The sequence below is a fragment of the Anabrus simplex genome, chromosome 7 (assembly GCF_040414725.1).
Source record: "Anabrus simplex isolate iqAnaSimp1 chromosome 7, ASM4041472v1, whole genome shotgun sequence".
Classification (NCBI taxonomy): Eukaryota; Metazoa; Arthropoda; class Insecta; order Orthoptera; family Tettigoniidae; genus Anabrus; species Anabrus simplex.
This window is the reverse complement of record NC_090271.1, coordinates 114,068,653-114,092,087: the sequence shown is the minus strand read 5'-3', so window position 1 is coordinate 114,092,087 and position 23,435 is coordinate 114,068,653. Positions and strand designations below refer to the sequence as shown.

Sequence of the window (23,435 nt, the reverse complement as noted above, 5' to 3'; positions counted from 1 at the left end):
ATGCATCTATTTTAAATTCTTTAATTCGTTATGACAGCGCGGATCCATTCAACTTGTTCCTCCACACGCTGAATGAGCTTCCTAAAATAACGCGAGCCAGGTTAAACTCAAGTTCTTCAAATTGTACTATAATGACAAAAAACAAAAATAGCTAATTAATCTAAATGAAGTTTGAAATCCTAATGAAAATAGAAAACATCATAACAAGTAAAATGTGAGGCCACTTGTTGTTGACACGTTGTTCTCCTAGCACTGCGAAGTGAATGTTAAACAGCTGTGGCCTAACAATGCAAAGCAGGTAAGGGGAAAAAGGGAGAGGCCTGACATCTTAACTCTTACTGGAAGTACGTTAGAAAACTTAATAGGGAGAAGGGTCATAGATTCATTATTATAGCCATTCTCCTCTTCTTTTCTACCATATAAGCTTGCTAATTTAAATGAGTTTTCTTCTGCCGAAACTTCATTAAAATTTAAATGTCTATTACTTTTTTTGCGACAAGCAGATAAGCAGTTTTTCCAAAATATTCATAAATTTCCTTACTAAACTGTGTATAATCATTTCATGTCCTTTTCTATACTCATAAAATTATGACTGCTATTATGCATATGTTTGCACATAGCTGAATATCTTGTATCACTAAGTTAATGTGCTCCTTATAGCGAACTTCTAAACTTCTTCCTGACTATTGTTTTTTTACTCTCCTGAGTTGTGCCTGCAGCAAAATGAAAGCACATCAAGGTGATATACCAAAGTTCCACTTCACTTAATACCCATAATTTCTTTGCTGCACTTTCACCGTTTGTTCCTCATATACTCCAAATAAAATGTTAGAATAATTAAAATTAAACATTGTTGTATGACAGGACACAATCCTCGTAGCATTTATCTATTTTGGGATAACCTTATTTTTTAAAGTGGTGGTGGTGGTGGTGGGGGGGGGCGGCGGTGGCGGCGGTGGTGGTGGTGTAGGTGGTGGGGGGCGGCGGCGGCAGGGCGTGTCTTAAATCAAATGTTGAGCTTAGCCACGAAAAACTTAAGCATGATTCTGTAGTATAAAAATATCTGCTCTGCTTGACTGGCATTCACCTCAAAAATGATTATGTGGAGAAAGTTGAAGAGTTAATTTCCTGTAACAACTGCAGGCTACTTCACAACCTATTACCTCACTGTTACCAAGATATAAAATCTACACTTAGTAATGTAAAATTATCTCTTAAGCGACCGAGAAAAGAAAACCATAGTTCTGAAGAATCCTAAACCTCCACAATTATATGGTCAGCCAAAATTATATAAACATGGAATTCCATCAGACCAGTGGTATAATATTCAGAAACTTCCTGAACAAAATAATCCAAAAAGTGAATACTATCTTCCAAACGAAAACTCAGTTCAGACCTAAACACAGCATCAAAAACATCTTAGAGCTCATATGTAAAGTACAGAATATCCCAACCCCATCTCCTCATAAACTAGTGTCTTTTGGATGTTAAGAATCTTTTCATGGATATTCCATTCTCCCAAACCCTATTTCTTGCTGAAAACATCATCTATACCTCTCAAATACTTTCCATGGACAAAAGTGGAGTTGTGTGACCATCTTTTTAACTGCACCAAAAATAACTTTTTATAAAGTTCAATGGACAAAACTACAAACAACTTGGCTGTTTTTCGATGGAAAACTACGTCACTCTACTTGCTGAGAATGTGAATTGAGTGAAATCTTCTTTCATCAGCAGATCCTCTCATTAAAGATACTGTTTATTTGTTTCATTATGTTCTGCTTGTTTCAAAGTACAACCACCAACTTCATAAACTACTTCAGTTACTAAATTCCTTTCACTCCTTGCAGTTTACTCTTTTAAATTACAGAAATTTCATTTTAAATATTAATTTAAATAATGACTACTCCCAAAATATCCACATCTTTAACAACTACAGGAAACCCACTTACACAGATTTGATAATTCCAGATAATTCATGCCACCACTTCCTATGCTATCGTAGTTAGCTACATTCCCCGTAACATGATCGGTCAAGTTTCAACAAAGAACATCAGATTATCAAAGAAATTGCAGTGAACAATGACTACAAGATGAACGTCATTGACAAATTAGCAATTCAAAAACAGAAGAAATTAAATAGTATTTCAGTGTACTCATCACTCCATCTTGAGAAGAAAAACTGGACAGTTCTACCATACTATGGTCCAGTTCCTGAAAACTTAGGAACTCTTCCACAAAGTCAGGGTTATTCTGTATGTTTAAATGTAATTCTTATTTCTCAAAATAATCAAAAACAAGAAAATACAAGCAGTGAATATAAATTACAGTGCAGTGACTGCAACTCTGTTCACATCAGTCAGGCAGAACAATCAGGATAGCATCTCAAAACCCTTCATACTGAAACCAAGGGCTCCATATTAAATTCTTTGGAAATAATAAGAAATACAAAAGTCTGTCAAAAAAAACCAGGAAAACTTTCTTTCCTGACCACTCTGTGGTTAATGAATTCTACAGTTCCATCCCTTCGATTATTCCCGCTGCCTGATTTTCCTTTGTCAGTAACTTGTGTTGATGCCAAACCTTCATTCTGCAGAAATACGTGTAAATTATTGTTTTGATACTTTAATGTACAATACCTTAGTTTGTAAGATTAGATATATGGAGTCTGCACTTACATATTTTCTACTGTATTTGTAGGCTGAGGATGACTTTGAATAAAGTTGAAACTTAAGTCCCTGAATTGAATTAATATGTGGTAAAAACTACATCTGAAACTTACCATGAATCCCATTTGTCACAATTGGGGGAAGAAGAATTACGGAAGAGATAGGAATGCAATTTCAAAAACAACAGTATGGTTTGAGAGGTGGAACGGCATTACTGGAGCCCATTTTCATTACGAGAAAAAGTATGGAAAACCACAGCCAAATATGAGACGGATACTATAATGACGTCGTTAATCATTACTCCACAGGAGTGAGACAGGCTTCAGCAGCTGGCTCAATTCCTATGCTTGCCGCTAGATGGTGCCTTGATTCATTCCATTTCTGACCAGTCGAATGACAGGCTGTAGATTTTCATTTTTTCACTATAATGATATTAATTGATTTTAAAAAGGTTAGAACAAAAGTTTGGGGTAGTATAAGGAGATATTGGAGACGGTAGAAGCAAATGTTGCAGTTGTGTCTAATCCAAGTGAATAAAACACGGTGTTCTAAATTAAAATGGACTGCAACAGAGAAGTGTACTGTGAGGTTTATTATTTATCCAATCTATTTTTCAAAATCCAATTTTTGCAAGATCATTTTTCCAAAATTCAATCCTACTTATGCCTTTTCTTACTAAAACAATTTTCTCCTTTAAAATCTGCAATAAAATAAGTCATTGATACTAATACCTAGCTAGGGTTATATGATCAACATGAAGGAACAAAATCTACAAGTTATAGTTTCTAGTACAGGAGGAAGGAAAGTATTTCTTAATTTTTTGCATATTACAGAAGAGAGACAAAAAATGGGAAACACTATCAGAAATGTACATGAAAATCAGAATATAAAGGAACAGCAGTCACTAAATCTAAAGGTGAAATTAATAACTTTCATGTTCTATCATATAAGATCATATAAGAATAGCAATTTGCTCAAAAGAAACAAGACCCATGATTAAGACACCTATGACTCCACAAGCTGATGAGATCTTCACCACGGATGAAATTGCAAAAGCGATACAGAAAATGAGGAATAACAGAGTACCAGGAGTAGATGGAATAAGAAGTGAACACTTAAAGCAGACAGCACAAGAATACTTACCGATATGGACCTCCCTTCTAAATAAATGTTTAGAATTAGGAAGTATACCAGACGAATGGAGAAAGTCAACAATCAAGCTATTATACAAGGGAAAAGGAGACACAGAGAACCCAAACGCGTATAGAGGAATAGCGTTGGAATCTACATTACTGAAACTCCTAACAGGAATCCTCGCCAAAAGGCTGGCAGAGAAGCTAGAACCCTTTCTACCAGAGGAACAGTTTGGTTTTAGAAAGGGAAGGTCCACGACTCTGGCAGTAGAAAACCTGTTGGAACAAATAAAACAGACGATAGAAGGACCAAAAGGAAAACTATATGTGGTTTTTGTTGATTACTCAAAAGCCTTCGATACGGTCAACAGAAAGGTATTAATAGATAAACTGGAGGAACTAATTGGAAGAACGAGCACAACGACCCTGATATCGAATATAATGGCAGAAAACTACATACAGATAGATGATGGAACAGGCATATCTGACTGGCTGTCGCAGACGAACGGTGTCCTCCAAGGCGATCCACTCAGCCCTATCCTGTTTAATGTTCTCACGAACGATGTCACCAAAGGAATGGCAGGAACAAGCACATACATATACGCTGATGACATGGCCATCGCAGCGACAGATATAGATAAACTGCAAGTATCGCTAAACACACTATGTGAATGGGCAGAGAGAAACGACATCCAGATAAACGAAGAGAAGACGGAATTGGTAGTATTTAGGAAAGGAGGAAGACTCACTGAAGCAGAGAACATCAAATGCAATGGCAAACTACTCAAGAGGGCTAACAATTTTAAATATCTAGGTATCACAATTCAAACAACGGGAAAGAGTTTCAGTTTACATATAAGATCTAGAGCAGTGGCGGCCACTAGCGCTATGAATGAAATCAGGAACATCACACAACTATCGATCAGCACAGCTATGGACTTGTTTAGGTTAAAGATACTACCTGTTCTGACTTATGGCCTAGAATTAGTGGCAGAATACCTCACATACAAACAGCTGGAAGAATTGGAGCGAGTAAAGGCTAGATACCTGAAGAGAATTTTAGGAGTCCCGCAGAATGCAAGATCGAGGCTAGTGTATGAGCTTACCAGGGAGACCTTCTTAATAGAGGATCTGAGATGCGAGCTCATACTTCAAGCTAGTACCAGCTTCAAACAGCTTATACAAGATCTGCATGAGAAGAAAAACCACATACCAGAGGACTTCTATGCAACATCTGCTATGCAAGACAGGACCTGGATGGAAGCTAATCATGATATGCGACACGTGACGACGAGATTGGCTATCCATGGTTTCCACCACAAGGTGTGCTGCAACAAATTATTTCACGAACCAAATGACAAATGTGTGTGTGAGTTGTGCTTGGAATTCTGTGATAGATACCATATTGTAAAATGCAGTAATAGACAGAAATCCATCGTAGCTTATAGCAAAGAAAAGTAATGTGTATGTAATGTAAATATAATGTAATGGTATTCTGCACGGCATGTGCGCATTTTTCAATAATAACTTTCATGTTAAATTTTATCTTTCACATGACTACTGTATTAGTTCATCGTACATATCTAAATAAAATTTTGATGATACATCCCTCAAAACCTTTGTCATTTGGGAAACACTGTCCTTTGGGAAAGTTAGACACATATAGACTGGGAAAGATATCCTAGGGAATTGTGCTTTGGGAGAAAATATTTTGGGAAAAGCCTGTGCAGAAAAAATGGAGCTATGGAAAATTTGGATTGACAAAATGTATGGAAATCCTACTGATCATTGTAATGGATGACATGATGGTAGCAAAGGCAATATATGGAAGTACTACAATGTTGTTTGCCAATAATATTCTTATTTGGGAAAAGGATGAGAGAAAAGTACAAGGTCAGATTAAGGCAATAAAATGGGACAATTTAAGAACGGGAATAAGAACCAATGTAAAGAAAAACAAGACAATGATAATGACTAGCGCTAGGAATTTTATGACCTAAAAATCACCATAATATGCACCAGTGGCGGTTCGTGACATTTTACTCTGGCAGGGCTGTGCCGCCATCTCCTTCCTCTCCCCAATCGGTCGAGTTTTCACTGACCAGCACCACGATACTTTTAGATGAATAATAATAATAATAATAATAATAATAATAAAAATCCAATGGCACTAGCTGAATAGAAATCTGCTTGTATTACAATATTAATTAATGAATTAACTACACTACAATGGCATTTATGCACACACATTAATAGGCTAACAGTTAATGCAATCCCAACTAGCAGACCATACACCCACCTGCACTCTTCCTTCCCCTGACAAGCCCACATCGTTCTTCCAGGCTCCTCCCGCACCCCGCACACTTGCAAAGTGTGGGACCTGTTCATGGCTCTGCTGCCACAGTCCGAACGCCTAACAACTAAAGAGAAAACATCGAGCATGCTGGACAGCAGCCATGATCTGAAAGCCATTGCCATTTTCTTGAAAATAGAAAAGCAAAATGTTTACAGCCGAAATAATAAAGATAACATTGTACGAAGTGTGTTAAAAAAAAGACCGAACTTTGTAAATTGCGCGCAAACCGCAACATTGAGCGAGTTGTGACTGTGGCGGCGCCTAGCGGCAACTTCTGACAACAGACCGCTGCTTTCCGCATTCCATTGCCTGCATTATCAGTTGAGTTAGAGCCTCTGAAGTGATTGCGTGTGTCACATGTTCGTCGAATTCTATAATGAAACAGCTTGAGGAACAACGCGTGTGCGTGAAGTTCTGCTTCAAAGTCGGGAAAACGTTTGTGGAACCATTTGAAATGTTGAAGCTAGCATACGGGGAGGAATGCATGAGTCGTACACAATGCTACGAGTGGTTTAAACGTTTCAAAGACGGTAGAACGTCTGTCACTGAAGACCCTAGGCCTGGGCGACCTTCCACATCAACAGACGACCGCCATGTCGAGAGAGTTCGTGAAGTGATTCGTGGAAATCGTCGTTTGACAGTCCGAGAGGTTGCTGATCAGGTGTGCATCAGCGTAGGATCATGTCATGCAATTTTAACCGAAAAACTTCAGTGCTAAATTTGTCCCTCGTTTGCTGACTGACGATCAAAAGGAGAACCGAGTCAGCATCAGTCAGGAAATGCTTGCTAACGCAGATGCTGATGACAACTTCCTGAAGAACATCATCACTGGAGATGAGACGTGGGTGTACGGTTACGATGTCAAAACCAAAAGGCAATCATCACAGTGGGTGGGGAAAGGTTCTCTTCGACCGAAAAAAGCACGAATGAGTCGTTCAAACATCAAGGTGATGCTGATTGTGTTATTTGATTGGAAAGGCATTGTCCATCACGAGTTTGTACCCCGAGGCCAGACAGTGAACAAAGAACTGTACCAGAATGTTTTAACGCATTTGAGAGATGCTGTGCGCAGGAAGAGGCCTGAACTGTGGGAAAACAAATCCTGGATGTTGCACCATGACAATGCGCCAGCACATGCCTCTCTCTCGGTCCGCAGTTATCTGGCAAAACACCAAATTCCTGTTGTGCCCCATCCGCCCTATTCTCCCGACTTGGCTCCAGCAGACTTTTTCTTATTCCTCAAATTGAAAACCACCTTGAAAGGACATCGTTTCCAAGACATTGAAGAGATCAAGGAGAATGCGACGAGGCAACTTCGCGCCATCAAAGAAAGTGCATTCCAGGAAGCATTCCAAAAGTGGAAGAAACGTTGGCAACACGCTGTTGATAGTGCAGGGGACTATTTTGAAGGGGACAGTCTGTGAAATGATGTAAGTTACATAATAAAGTTTTTCTAGCCACAGTTCGGTCTTTTTTTGAACACACCTCGTATAACTGAACAGCACACCACTATAAGTTCGACTTCGCTACATTTGCCCATCTCTTTATGTAATCAATTACAGAGTGCAATAACGATAAATGTTTTTGAAACGGCGGTGGGGCGGCGCCCAAAAGCCCGTCATGCATGAACCGCCACTGATATGCACACTCACAAAAAATGCATTATGACCTAAAATGTACAAAAACATGCAGAGTAACATAAAAAATATGACTTAACAATAATATATTTAAAGTTAAAATTTCAGTTGTAAAATCAATTAGTAAATCAATTTATGACAATGAACTACAGTATTTAGTTAAGAATAAAATGCACATGAGAAGCAAACTAAACTATGGAATTTGATAGTGCAGTATGCTTTTTATTTTATTAAAATTATCAGTACAGTGTTAACGTATGCTGTGATTACTTTGCACGTGCTTCTTTTTACTTCAGTTTATGAGCCCTGAATACTAATATACAATGAATATCTTGTACAATTTTGAAATTTAAAAAGTTCCTATTTTCAGTCAACAAAGCCTTGTACTTTGAAAAACTTATTTCTACTTCAGCTGACACAGAGGAGCATATTTAAAATGGACAATATCATTTCAATATAATTCTAAATTATTAAAAGAAAACATTTCACTAAACAAAATAACTGAAATAGTACACAATGTATGATGCACTCCTTTTCTTTCTAACACCTTTTCCAGTACATTTGGCACTTCTTGCCCCATTTGACCACAAAAAACATTAAATTTATTCAGTTATTTTCACTAGTTCTGTCGGCTTCACTAGTAACACTTCTGATTGCTCCAAAGTAGTTACAGTACCAGGAAGGAACCCACAATTTGATATGATTTAGGTATGGAAATTGACACGAAATGCCAGAATTAGACATTAATTCCTAGGCTAGTCCAACTGAAGTGGCTTAACTAATAATAAATTAATTAATGATGCTTTTCACAATATTGAAGTTCTGGCATTAATAGTTGCAGGCATCAATCCATCCCCCATCTTGTTAAAATGAGAGGAGGCAGCAACGGAATGTCTGGAGCTACTAACTGAAATGATTCAACACGTGAAGGTGCTTTCAAGAAGACCATTTTGACACACCCAATTAATTTATCAACTTGAACTACAAATCTCTTCTGTAACGCCTCTGTGTAGGACATGAGCTAAACAAGTCACATGCACAATTTTACTGTATAATGCTTTTAGCAAATTAGCAGCATTCACCATACAAAGAGCAGCACACTGCTATGATGAACACCTTTGGGCCATATGGTACCCATAGATCTTATGCATAAATATCTCCAGGATAATTTAATGAAACCACCTGTTCAATACATTAAATTATCCTGGAGATATTTATACATAACATCTTTTTCAATACAGAACAAGAATGAGAATTGTTACTTGTAACCCATAGATCTGTCGAACAGTTTACCAACGGTGGGATTTTTTTTCTATATGTTCACTTTTTATTAGAAACTTCTCACCAGGATCATTTTCTGAAGTTTCCACAATGGCATTCGCATATATCTTCCCACAAAGTGTGTGGTTTCATCAAATGATACCCTATCTTTTTTATTTGCGACCCGTTGTCTGATTTCTTGCAGTTTTTTTGTAACTTTGTCTGATGTAGTCCTTTCTTAGTGCGGAATAAATCAGGAACTGATCTGCCTGTGTTTCACCCCAAGGAAAATGTTCTCATGGGGATCACTGTAAGTACTTGGGCATTAAGATGTCCACTGGGGTAATTACATAAATGGAATTGTAAATAAAAGTTACATATCTCTTCATGTGGTTATGAGGGTGTTCAAGGGTTGTATTTAGAATGTTAAGGAGAGGGTATATAAGTCACTGGTAGGACACCAATTAAAGTATGGTTCTAGTGTATGGGACCCTCACCAAGAACTGTAAGAGATCCAAAGAAAAGCAGCACGATTTCTTGTAGGTGATTTCCAACAAACGAGTAGTGTTGCAGGAATGTTGCAAACTTTGGGCTGGGAAAACCTGAGAGTAAAGAGATGAACAGTTTGCATAAATAATAATAATAATAATGATGATGATGATGATGATGATAATAATAATAGTTTTATGTCCCATTAACTACTTTTACAGTTTTTGGAGATGCCGAGGTGCCAGACTTTAGTCTTGCAGGAGTTCTTTTATTTGCCAGTAAATCTACCGACACAAGGCTGACATATTTGTGCACCTTCAAATACCACCGGACTGAGCCAGGATCAGACCTGGCAAGTTGGGGAGTTTGACTAAGTAAAATGTTCTGAGTTGTCAGTGGAGAAATGAAATGGCATATGGCTTTTAGTGCCGCGAGTGTCCGAGGACAAGTTCGGCTCACCACATGCAGGTCTTTTGATCTGACGGCCGTAGGCGACCTGCGGGGCACGATGAGGATGAAATGATGATGAAGACAACACGTACACCCAGCCCCCGTGCCAGCAGAATTAACCAATTATGGTTAAAATTCCCGGCCCCGCCAGGAATTGAATCCAGGACCCCTGTGACCAAAGACAATGACGCTAACCATTTAGCCATGGATCCGGATGGAGTGGAATGACATTAGTAGACAAATAAGCTTGAGTGGAGTTTTTAAAAGTAGGAAAGATCTCAATATGAAGATAAAGTTGGAATTTAAGAGGACAAATTGGGGAAAATACTTGTTTTCAGGAAGAGGAATTAGGGATTGGAATAATTTACCAATGGAGATTCTAATACATTTCCAACTTTTTGACAATATTTAAGAAAAAACTAGGTAAATAAACAATAGGCCATTTATGCATAGATATGACCTAACAAAGTACTATAATTTGATTACTTTTTCCATAACAAGCATTTATCTATATATTAAATTTTTAAATGAAAACTGAAGCCAGTCAGTCCGCCATTCTATCCGGTCGATTTCCTTCATTCTTTTTTTAACTGAAAGGTATTCATGCACAGATTTGTCATCAGGTACTATAAATCACTTAACTTCCACCTTCCTCAAATTATTTGACTTTTTCGATTTTTTGTCTCTGAAGAATCATATCTTTGGTTCTAATTGAGGTACGGAGTTCGTTTCAGCCTAAGAACACTCATAGGATCGAGCTATTTCATTTCAGCTCTTAACTATTCAAATTGGTTGATTCTGAGGTAAGTTATGAGTGTACATTCAATTTGACGTCTCATTTCTTCAAAATTTTGTCTCATTGAAGCAATCATATCTTTTGTTCTAATGGAGGTACGCAGTTCATTTTAGTCTAAAAACACTCAGTGGATCAAGTGCTTTGTTTTGAGGTAATAACTACTTAAATTGGTGGATTCTGAGAAAAGTTAAGAGTACATTTGTCTCCATGACGAATATCTTTGAAGGACTTTTTACAGTTCGGCATGTAGTGTTGTTCCAAGGAACGTTTAATTCAATTTCTTTGTGTGATGTATTTTCAAGAGTTTTGTTGACATAATATTACTTTCTATTACCAGAGCAGATCATGTGCTTTATTTCATTAACTCGAAACTTTGCAAATACATCTGTGAGGATGGTAACGAACAACACCATACTTTGTACATTGCGGGCGGAGCCAGCGGGAAACTGCTAGTATATATTTAAGAAACACGTAAGTCTTACAATGCAATATATGCTCCATCATGAAAATCCTAGCCCTAATAATGACAATATGAGAGAGTGAAAGAAAAGGAAACAATAAAAATCCAATACAAGAGAATCTACTACAAAAGAAAGAAAAGAAATAATGCACAAGGTGTATTACATATCTACATTGGAGTACAAAACTTAAGGACGATACAGCTTTTCTCCAATGGTACCTTACAGGAAGTGTGTATCTTTGAGAGAATCACAGATACTAGATGTACTTCATAAGTTGCAGAAGTGATAAACAATATGGTAATGAATAGAAAAATATATAAGTAGACAAACTGATAATCATATTCTATTCAGAAATGGTTACATAGCACTGAGTGACACATACAGGTGCATCTACGGCAGAAATATAAAGAAGGGAAGCAGTGGTCAACAGTAGGGCCCTCTGTTGGCTGTGCATGCATTGCATTGTCCCTCTATACTTTGGAGAAGCCTGTTCAGGAATTCTTGTCTAATGTAGTCCATTCATCTTTCATTGCCATCTTCAGCTGCCACTGTAAATTTTACATTGGGTGTTCACATGCCTTTCCACATCCCGCACGTATTCTACGGGATTTAAATAAGAACATGAGGAAGCTGACTTCACTGCAGTAACATTCACCAGTTACAGTATCACCATGACGAATATAAGACCAAGTGTGAGGACCTAGGCCATTATAGCATGGTAGTTTGTGGTCCCACCACTGCAAGCAGTAGTTTTGACAATCCGGGTATAGAAAAGTGCGGGAGACATTACTGTGCAAGATATTTCAGTGAATAAGTTTAATTTTCTTTGCTTTCAGTTCCTAAACTCAGTTCATTGTGTGTTGTGTACTTCAAGCATGTATCTTATGTGGCTTGATTAAATTAATAGTTCAGCATGCTGTACTGTTTTGTGCCTGGCTGTAAGTCAGGCTGCGGTAGAGTTATTGATGATATGTGATTGTTTTCACCACCAAAGGATAGAAATCAATTTGAAAAACGGGCCAGAGCTATTCTACGGAAGGATACTGAGTTAACGCGTAGTAGCAGAATTTGTCGTGTTCATTTCTGTGATGATTTTATAGAAAAATCAGATAATTTGATAGTGAATGGTGAAAAAGTGGATATCTCTCGTGTGAGATGGAAATTACGTCCAGGAGCAGTGCCTCATATTTTCCCTAATTTGCCGAAATACCTTTCAAGTGAGACTAAGTCCCATGAAACTCGCAACAGGAAAAAGAATCTAGAGACCATCAGGAAAAGAAGATTGAAGGCGGGAGTGCAGCAGCGAATGGGGAATTAAAAGGTCAATCTAATGTAGATAAAAATTTGGGTGATTCTAGTGAACATTCTGATGCCGAAAAGACAATATTATCGCTCAAAAGGCGCCTAAAAGGCTATCGAAATTTAATTCGCTCAACTCAGCAAATACCAATATAAATGGTCCGTTATTGGACATTATAAATTTTCCAGCTAACTCATTCCTGGTTGCCAGCGTTTCGCCCTGTGTGCTAGGCTGGGCTCATCAGTTGGTACCTAGCACACCTACCAAGACGCTGGATAGTGCATACCATGGAGGCCACTGCATAGGCTAATTGTAGCCACAGGCAGTGCCAATGCACTATGAGAGACTTTGTCTCATTATCAAAAATATCAACTCAGCAAAATCGAGAATTAATTTCCTGGAGAAACAGGTTAGAAATACACAGGCATTTAATTGTAGATATAATAAATACTTAGCAAGAAGGAGAAATATAATAATTGGCTACATGCTTAAGAGATGCCAAGTGAAATAAGTCTTAATGGAATGAGGTTCAGCAATGAATTCATTTTAGAGTTTATTGTTGAGAATAAAATCACCGCCAAAACTTCACGTAAGCTTTCAAAAGTCCAGTAACTGACAAATTGAGTTGGTTATTACCTTTAAATAGTTTATGGGTGTTTGTTTTAACATGCTGGGAATTATGTGCTATTTGTCTGTGTGTGTACAACCCAGCAACCCGTGCTTTCTGCAACATGTAATAAAGGCCGTAGTTCTTACTTCCATGTATGATTTTTTCCATTGTACACTGCCGTGGTATTTTAATTGTAATATCTTTTTTCTTTTTTTTTTTTTTTTTTTACTTATCAGTTACGGAGTAATACGTTTCCTCTGGCATCATTCCTAAGACCAGCTGATTGGTACTGTGGAGCTTGCCCAAGCTGGTGCTGCCTGGCAGGGCGTGTTTGAACTCAAGGAGTCCTCACACTTGTTCTTATATGGTATCACGTCATGGTATCCCGTTCCAATATCTGCAATTCTGTACATTCACCCAACATACCTCCCCTGGGGTGGTACCTTGTTCCAACCTCACTGCTGAGGTTAAATCTGCTCTGATCAGTAAAGAGAACTTTATCTTGCTGTTCTGCTGTCTAATCCTTGTGTTCTTTGCACAACTGTTAACAGCATCTCTGATGGGCATAAGTTAATAGGCCACATCATACTGGTTGTCAGGCAAACAGTCCACTGCCGTGTTATCTTTTGACTATGCGAAATCACACAGTCTGCATCCTGTGCCCCTTTGCACTTATTGTGCAATGTTACTAGCTATCAGGCATCTATACGAGCAAGTCAAATGAGTATAGTAGAATATTTTGGTAGGATGATTTGTTGCTGCATTACAAAGCACCAAGGACACTATCCTAAAATTGGGATGGACAACATTGCCACAGCTGCCGTACAGTCCTGATTTGGTACTCTCCGACTGATAAAATGAAGAACTGGCTTCACAGAAAGAAGTTTGAAGATAACAACTCGCTTGCGACAGCTGCTACACAGTGGTTTAGACATGCCGGACTAGACTTCTACCATGCATGCATGCAAACGCTCATTTCAAAGTGCCATAAGGCAGCTGAAAGGGACGGAAATTATGTAGAGAAGTGACACTGTGAGCCTAAGGCTTCGGCCACTGTGCAGGCAGCGAGCAGAGCATTGCCGCTATTGAAAAGTTGAAGAGTGGGGAGGACAGAGCATCTATGTGGACATCTAGCGAGAGTCATTAAGTGGCACAGCGTCTCCCCTGCACGTGATGATTAGATAATGGCAGTTTCAAAGTTTTTTCGTTTGTCTCTGCTTTTAGAATTTTTTTTATCTGAACTGAAGAATTTGACGTAGGACTAGGAGAGAATTTCGTGATCATCCACTAAATAAATAACGTGAAATGCATGGGGAATTTAATCATTTATATGGAGAACTGAATTGATTTCCTGATAAGATTTTTCAAATATACTTGAATGTCCATTCAAACTTTTGACTTCTTACTAAAACTTAAGGCGCGACTACAGAAGCAAGTCACCAACTTCCAGACGCCCAGAAAAGTCAGATGTAATGCCGAACACACGTTTTCATCTCGGCAATATATTACAAAGGATAATAATATTAATGCATTAAATACAATATTGTTTAAGTCCATAACCGCATTTGATTTTAAACTGAATTAATCTGGTATATTTAAAATCGTTCCAATCTCTTTCCAGGCTTCCCTTGTCACAATTAGGTTTTCGAAATTTTCTCTCTGTCGTTCCATAGGAAAGTTCAGGTCTGAACTTCAGAAATTACCACTTTCTCTCTTCTATTGTTAATTCACTAACAATCATTGCGAGCGGCGCAGCTGAAATCTCAAACAGGAGTGAGCGGCCAGCGAAGGGTAGCGCTGTCCTTGAACCAACTTCCCCTCCAAAATGATGTGCCGCTGGCACTATGGCCACCTGCATTTGCTAACGCAGGTTTGAGTTTCATCTATGCCGCCACACAACGCAACGCTCCGCTCGGCGCTTGCACTGTGACTGAGGCCTAAAGGATGCAGCAATATACCAATAAAGAATTGACTTTGTAAAATACAAAAATGGTGCATTAGTTTTAAAGTGACCATTGTTCTTACAGTTATTTTTCACATAGGGTACTGTACCATTGCAAAATGTTAGAAAAGGGTCATGAGTCTAACTTCAAAAGTAACTGAAATAAGCAAATACAGTATAATAAAACTGATGGGATAACCTAATTATACATCGCATTACAGAACTATTCAACTATACAGCTACCTGTTAGAAAGTGCATTCCATCATAGCTCCAACAGCCACATAAGACAGCTCCCTTATGAGCTTCAACACTCTTCTCAATCCTTCCATGTTTATTGATGAAGTGAAATTTACCTAGAGAAAAACAATCAGTTTTAAAATATTATATATTAACCATCAGGGATAAAATTATTTATTTACTTTTTCCATGTCAAATTTACAGTCTTATAAATTGAGACATGGTGGAGGCAATCCTGCAAAGTGAGCAAGGAAAAAAATATCACAAAGTACGTGAAATGGATAGTGCAATGACTTTCACACCAGTTTTCTGTGTTTTCTTTGTGTGCTCTTTGTGTGAGTGGTTTTGATTTTCTAATGCCCAGGCAGTGGATACCATCCGTTAGCCATGATAATGGGCAATGTGTGATCTTTATTTATTTATATGCACCATGTTTGGTCAAGGAGTAGCCTCAAAGGTCAAGATTATTATATAAGTGTATGAGTCACTGTGTCTACAGTGATAACTACATACTGTGATGATGATGACGATGATGATGAGGTAAGGAGAGGATGAAGCCTGGTGCCAGCGCCACAACCTACTGCTTTTGAATAACACCAAGGTGTCTGCTCAAACATCCTCAAATGATGGATGAATCACCATCACCCGCATCATACGCCCTCACTCCGTATGAGTGCTGCAGAGAGTTTTGGAATTGAACCCAGGCTTTCAGCATGTAATTTACTAATTAGGAATTGTTTACCCACTTCTCTCCTACCCTAGATATTTTAATGTGTTCATGGGGTAAATAAATAAAGACAGAACCTGGTAGCATTTTACTTCTAATATGTATTAGCTAGTTACTAAAGCTACACATTACACACACAGGATAACCGAGCTCACTACTTGCACAAGTACACAGGGCACACATGTACAGTTAGTGCTTTCTCTCTAGTTTCTCAATGTTTATTTACACTGACACACACAGAGTCTTCGATAACTTACACTACACTCACACTTGTTGGTGCTGCCGCAGTCCACAATTCGCAGCCTGCGTATGACAGTCTCGCCACACAGGATGATGTTCGCTGTCCACACTCCGATGGAACTCCGTTCGCAGCCTACACATGTCAGCACCCAGTGTCCCCTATGCGCTGCCCCAGAACACCCAACGTCCTTTTACAGCAGCCAGCCTCAAGAGGCACACACAAGACCGCACAGGCAAACAGGACGATCCTCAGTTCGAAAGACGAATGCTCCACAGACTGCCCCTCTCAACTCCGGCTGTCTCTCGCTAGCAACTCCACTCGAACTAACTTAGTCCACTCACTCACTGAACTGGTCCAACTGAAACTCTTACCCAACTCTTGGCTGTGCTCCAACTGAGCTCCTTGCTACCTCACATGCTCCTCTGCAGATGCTCTTGCCTTATATAGACGGAGCCAACGTTCAAGATACGTCGGTCACTGGAACCCCGTAGAAATCTCCAGATATGGAAGGCTCTCGATGCGTCGGACTCATAGTTTCTATAGTCCTTGCGCCATACTACACGGGTGGAAGAGAGAAGGTGCCGGCCTAGCACCTAAGCCTGAATATGAATGGTGTAGCTTGAAGGGTTGGACGGGCCAGATGGTGACGTCCTGCACTAGCCTCGCCCACGCTGAAAAGCTGACATGGCGGATGTACGAGGCCATTGCATGTAGTAATATTATTCTTAAAATCCTACAGCTTAACATAATGTCTTATCAACTTACATGTGAAATAAAAAGAACCATTCTTATCAATGAACTACCCGTTTATTATAATAATGTTGGGCTGGTGGGTGAATAGCTTGTGTGATAGCATTGCCTGTTTAAGATTATAGGCTTGATGCTGGCAGAGGTTGGTGGACATTCGAAACACAAAAATGTAGCACTACACGTCATCAATGTAAGCATTTAAATGAACCTAGTGAACACACTACAGGTACATTTAGCAAAATTCTTTTAGTATTCCAATTCATCTACACTGAGTTCATGGTTTTACAACTAGGATGCAACATGGTAGCAAAATGGGGTGGACTAAGGAGTGGTGATGACAGAGTAAGAAACAGGAACTCAAGTAAGAATGACATAAAACTGTTAGTGTTAAACTGTAACAGTATTGTAAATAAAAGGAACACAATTAAGTAATCTAATAGATATTGTACCAGGAAAAGTTGTTGGGCTATTGAGCATGGGAAAGGTCTCAGGTGGTGTACGATCCTTAGGAGCCGGTACAGAGAAGGGAGTTCGCAGGGTGAAATAATAGATGTTATTTTGCTAATAAAATTTATTCAAAGTCTAGATGCAAAAATAACCCTCTTCTTATCTCACATTTAAGATTGAGAATATGACTTGAAAATATCTTTCCTCATAGGTTTGGTCAACTCAAAATTGAAATTCTGAAACTCTCTGATATTAAAAAAAATGAAACAGCGTAGGGCCTATGGCTTTTAGTGCCGGGAGTGTTTGAGGACATGTTCGGCTCGCCAGGGGCAGGTATTTCAATTTGACTCCCGTAGGCGAGCTGCGCATCGTGATGAGGATTAAATGATGATGAAGACAACACATACACCCAGCCCCCGTGCCAGCGAAATTAACCAATGATGGCTAAAATTCCCGACCCTGCCGAGGATCGAACCCGGGACCCCTGTGACCAAAGGCCAGCACGCTAACCATTTAGCCATGGAGCCGGACTCTCTGATATAGATAAAGTTGAACATAAACTTATCCCTTCATGCAGTTTCATAAGTCTTTAGAAGTTCAAAAATAAACACTTATTTTCATCAATCACACTCATATGAAACCTACAGTCTTTTTTAAATTCATGCCTACAGTCTGTTTAAATTATTAAATTGAAATTCATAAGTTGAATGTGGTTTCACAAGTCTTTGGATGTTCAAAAATAAACATTTGTTTTCATAAATCACTCATATGAAACCCTACAGTCTTTTTAACCCTCGAAATGGCGGTCATTTATCCTGTAATGGCAGCAATATTTTACCAGTGTTGCAGACTCTTAGTATAAATTGTGTTAAAAATCGTTGACTTGTTATACATACATAAACAGCACACCCTTTTATCCTCAAAAGTACAAGGAATAATATGATGATGATACTAAAGCTGTTATTTATCACCCACAAAGTGTAAGACCAAAAATATGTTGAATTTGTTTATATTATTTATTTTTGCAAAAGTTTTGCTATATATAAAATGTTTATATTTAGGTAAATTTAAAAAATGACAGATACAAAAGAAGCAACAATTCTTAGTAAATAGGTGCGTACCAGTATATAGTTTATAATACTGTTCTTAGCTGGAAAAATTATACAACAATGTATACAACGATTGTATGCTACCACTTGTACATTTCACTCACAGTCACTTGGGTGGGTCTTTCTTTTTACTCCATGATTGTGAGGCCTCCAGAAGTGCACTAGTTTACAACACCCCTGGTGAATACCACCATTACATCCTCGACACCAGAATGTAGACTTCTTCTTCTTTACTTTCAAGCACACAACACATAGGCGATTGTTATTCTGTGGCAATATTTTGAGAGCATGAGAGGGGCCTCCTGCATGACCTGTTGGCCTCACAACTGGAATTGGGAACTGTTCATTTAGCAATCTCCTAACTATAGTGATCATGAAGTCTCATCTTGCTAAAGGCTTATCAGTGTTCTTTATGTACAGGACGTATGTGTCAAATAATGTTATATCTAGAAGATGTGAAAAAAACTGCTTCCAGTACCTTCTAGTGGGTCTGGAACAAGTGGCATGGAAAATGCACTTACCTTTATTATCTACACCTCCCATGAAGTTATTGTACTTATGAATCAGTAGTGTTTTCAACCCCTCATTTCCCTCAGTGTAACATCCCGTTGTGAGACAATAGACTGGTTTCCTTGTTTTCGTCTCTTTATAAGCAACCAGTAGAACGTCACCTTGCCTAAAGTAAACGATTTGCCTAAGTTAAAGTTTTGTACCTAAAACAATCTGAGACAGTCCCTTTGAAGATTTATTCACTGTTCCTGTGAGAAAATGATTCAGTATTGCTGAGATGAGTGCATATCAACACTTCAGATTGATATCAGAAGGAAAACTGGCGACTAAATATAGCTGGCTCAGCTGAGACATTTGTGTGGCCGGCCGCCGAGTATGTAGCAGCTAGCAAAAGACAGCGGAATTATGACGCTACTTTGGCAACGATTTACACTAGATTAGTGTAAGATGTTATTATACAAACTATTTCATGATTATGGCCGAACATTTCTCCTTCAATTGATTCGTAATTAGCACATTTCGATGAATAATAATAAGGTTATCGAAATAAAATAAAGAGCATGTCAAAACGCCTGATATCAGGCGTTGCCACTGGGCAAACGCATAAAACGCCTGATATCAGGCGCTTGCCACTTGGAGGGTTAAATTGATGCCTAAAGTCTGATTAAATTCTTAAATTAATAATCACACGAAAGTGAACTTTCATCAATTGGCACCTGTAATTGGTGGTTAACATAGCACTTCAAAAAAAAAATTGTAAATGTGCCTCTTCAATAAGTCAATGATTGTCTAGTGCAATAGTTTTTAAAGTATTCACTTGCTTTTACCAGATTAAAATGCTAAATGCACTCATATCACCTGAGAGTTGTGTAGGCTGGAACTGGTGAATGCGGCTCCACGAGCAGCAACAGGAACTCCAACGATGTTTTGAGCATGATGTCGAACCAAGTACTACCAATGTCGTACCATGTTCCATATCCCTCGATGTACCACGAATTACATCCCTCATCGAACCACGTACCACCTCCAACGTTGTACTATGTCCCACGTCGAGTCACGTGTTGAGTTAATATGAGGTTTAACACTCGGTCAAGATTTCTGGTGTCGTAGAATGTTGTTGACACACGAGAAAGTTCAATTGACACTGAGTCATGAGTGTGAAAATGTAGCACTGTCTGTTAATTGAATATCTGCAAGTCAAGAATAAATAGCATTGCACTTAGAATCACGTGAATTTTAACTCACAGTTTATATTGAGCACTTTGAAACACAGTCCATTGTCTAACTTCAAAGAAATGCCGAAAAATAGTTATGGCTTTCAAAATGGTTTAAAGCACAGTCTGAAGCGTTTGAAACACATGTCACAGTTCGAAGTATTCATAGTTTTAAAATATTCACACTTCTTAAATAACCTGAGCTTTTAAAGACTCATATAATGTGAGATATATGCACTGAACACAATGTTCCTGACATTCAGAACTTGTTGTATTAAGTTCGAAGTGAAACTTGAAGTTCAGAGTTTATGGAAATAGCGAGTGTAAGTCCAGTCCACACACGATGCGTTTCACTGTCTCTAGCTATCACCAACACAAGTCTTAAGTAAGTTTTCAACGTTAATTAGCTGCACTTAAGTCAGTATTTCCTATAAATGACATAAAATGTCCTTAAGGTTTACTCTATTGTCTGATATCACTGTTAAACACTAGTTATATCTGTGAAAATAGTTCACATTCAGCCATAATAATTACTGAGTTTCTGATTATTAAAATACTCTAAGTTATGCGAAGTCACAGTTCAATGTTAAACACATGCAGAAATGTTATTAAGTTCGGAGATGCACAGTCAATAATAAAGTTCAAATCATCACACGCAGCCTTTTTTCAAGTCTGTAACACTGTATCTGAGAATGACAGAGTTCAACTTAATGCACACTGAAAATTTTACAAGTCCACAACACGGCAGAAAATTTATAAGTCTTGTCTTATTATACGCCAAATTTTTCTAAGTCTTTCCGTACGGCAGACGTTTCATAACTCCGACGGATCACTTCGCATAACGCGACACGATGATAGCACCATCTCACACGGTCGAGTTGTGCATTGCAACTGCCTGTACTCGGCGAGGCGATGCTTTTATATACTGAAAGCTGGCTGGCTCTCTGCTTCAAGCGAAAAAAATGCGTTTCTTTTACGCCTTAATATCTCGGAAACTAGTGGGTGGATTTCCTTCAAATTTTGGCTACTTTACTTTTCAAATACGAGCTTCACGCTGGTGTACTTCATATTTTTGTAATTTATGGCATTTAGTAGATATGAACTTTTTCTGGTCTAACTGGGAGCATAGCTCGCAGCGGCCGAAATAACGCTCAGGACGCGCTGCGGGCATAGCCCGTAGTAACTCTTGACAATTCACTAAAAATCGAGAACGAGCTATACACGCATTCTGGTGGTTACATCATGTTTCTTCATGTATTAATTATGAAAGTATTTAAGCAGATGGCAGTATTATATGTCTAAGTCAGAGAATTTACGACATTTTTGACCAGCATGCATCAGTAGATGTTGTCACTCAGTGAGCTCTAAGATATGGCTTCTCGCGGCAAACACGTGCTTGACGAAAGTGATATTTATGATATTTCATGATATAAGTTTATGCGCAAATGAACATATTACTGACATATGAATTCAAAACAACTTCTTATATTTCATTATGATTGGAGTTCTTTTTACGGCCTACCGCATGTTAAGGTCAAATAAATATGAAAGTTTAATTGTTCCACCTTTTCAATACATAAAAATAATTTTTAAAAAGAATTAAAACTGTAGGGACATGTTTCGCTCTTTAATTAAGAGCATCATCAGCCTATATCTCAAACTGAAAGGTAAATAATCAGGTACCTGATTGTAATTAAATTAAATATAAATGTGAAGATGATGTTACAAATGGTGAGCGAAATGGTTGACAATAGTTTAAAGATTAAAATATGGATAGTCGTAAAATTTATACACCCTCCTGAAAGTCCTTGTTTAAATATAGCAAATAGGTGTCCTGTGGAGGTTGAGGGCGTAATGGAAAACTAATAGATCCTAAACAGATTGATTAACACATTAATTAATAAAATGTAGCTGACAATTCCAAATGGTGCATTAATACATTGCTCACTTCAAGTGAGGTCTAAGGTAAATTGCTAACTTGGAACAAGAAGAGTAGTAGAGAAAATTTATCAGTGTTAAATATTTCGAATGTTGAGAATAAATCAGAGTGGAGTTCAGATCGAATTCTTAAAATTGATAGCATAGAGATGCTTCTGTGGTCCATTTTAAGTGAGGTTTATAATATTATGTGAAGAAATAAAATTGTAGTCCTCCAGAAGTCCGAGAGAAGAAGGGTGCTTGATGGTAAGTGGCTTGTCACATGGTAGTTGGAAGGAGTAACTTGTGTAGACTATTTCAACATTACTAAAAAGACTTCAAACCTAATTTCTCTTTCAATTCTATAGTTCTGTTGTTAATGAAGTCCTCCAGTGCCCTTCCCTGAACTGCAATGTCCAACTTTACGATGTCCATCCAGTGGGTTCTTGGTCTTCCCATCATCCGTTTTCCTGCCACAAAATCCTAGTAAGAAGTAGACACGACACATACATACATACATTACATAAACTACACGCTTAACACGGAGTGGCTGGATAATGTGGCGACTTTTCACATATCTGGGAAACAGGATAATATCAGATAAGAGGTCAAAGAGTGGGATTTTAAGCCGAGTAAACCAGATAAAGAACATCTTTAATAAGAAGCGTAACCTCTTCAGCTCAAGTAGCATAGACATCTCAAAATAAATCTGTTGAAACGTTTGCATGGAGTACGCTATTACACTCAACAAAAGAATGTAAAGCATATTTGCAGTTTACCTAACGATGTCTAATATTAATGTTTCAATTAAGGTTAGATAGTATGTTCAAGAACTTCACGAATGAAAATGCCTTAAGAGCTTAAATGTTTTAACATTTGCAATCGATGAAATGAAATTATGGTTTCCTTCTAGGAACCTTATTTTTGATCTAAAGGCCAAAGGCAGGCATTTATACAAGTAGAGGCACATGGTTCCCCTAGTGCATCATCACTGCACTGTCCTACATAAGAGGCTTGCAGTGGTGTCTGAACGGCACACTAGTCGCCAGTGTCTTGGAAAGGTGTAGCATTTCAACTGATGAGCCCACTGTCACATTGGGGCGAAACGCTGGTAATTTAATTATTGAAAAAGCCTAAAGAGCTTAAATGTTTTTAGTAAGTATGTTGTTTAAATTGTGG

At 38.2% G+C, this 23,435-nt stretch overlaps 1 protein-coding gene across 1 annotated transcript in view; it reads right to left on the bottom strand.

Annotated features, from left to right (window-relative positions):
* The window catches only part of Oseg5 (intraflagellar transport protein Oseg5), a 192,033-nt gene that overhangs the window by 147,798 nt on the left and 20,800 nt on the right, over positions 1-23,435 (bottom strand). The window contains exon 3 of the mRNA XM_067151262.2: positions 15,347-15,457. Coding sequence (XP_067007363.2) covers positions 15,347-15,457 — 111 coding nt within the window. The remainder of the gene's footprint in view (positions 1-15,346; positions 15,458-23,435) is intronic.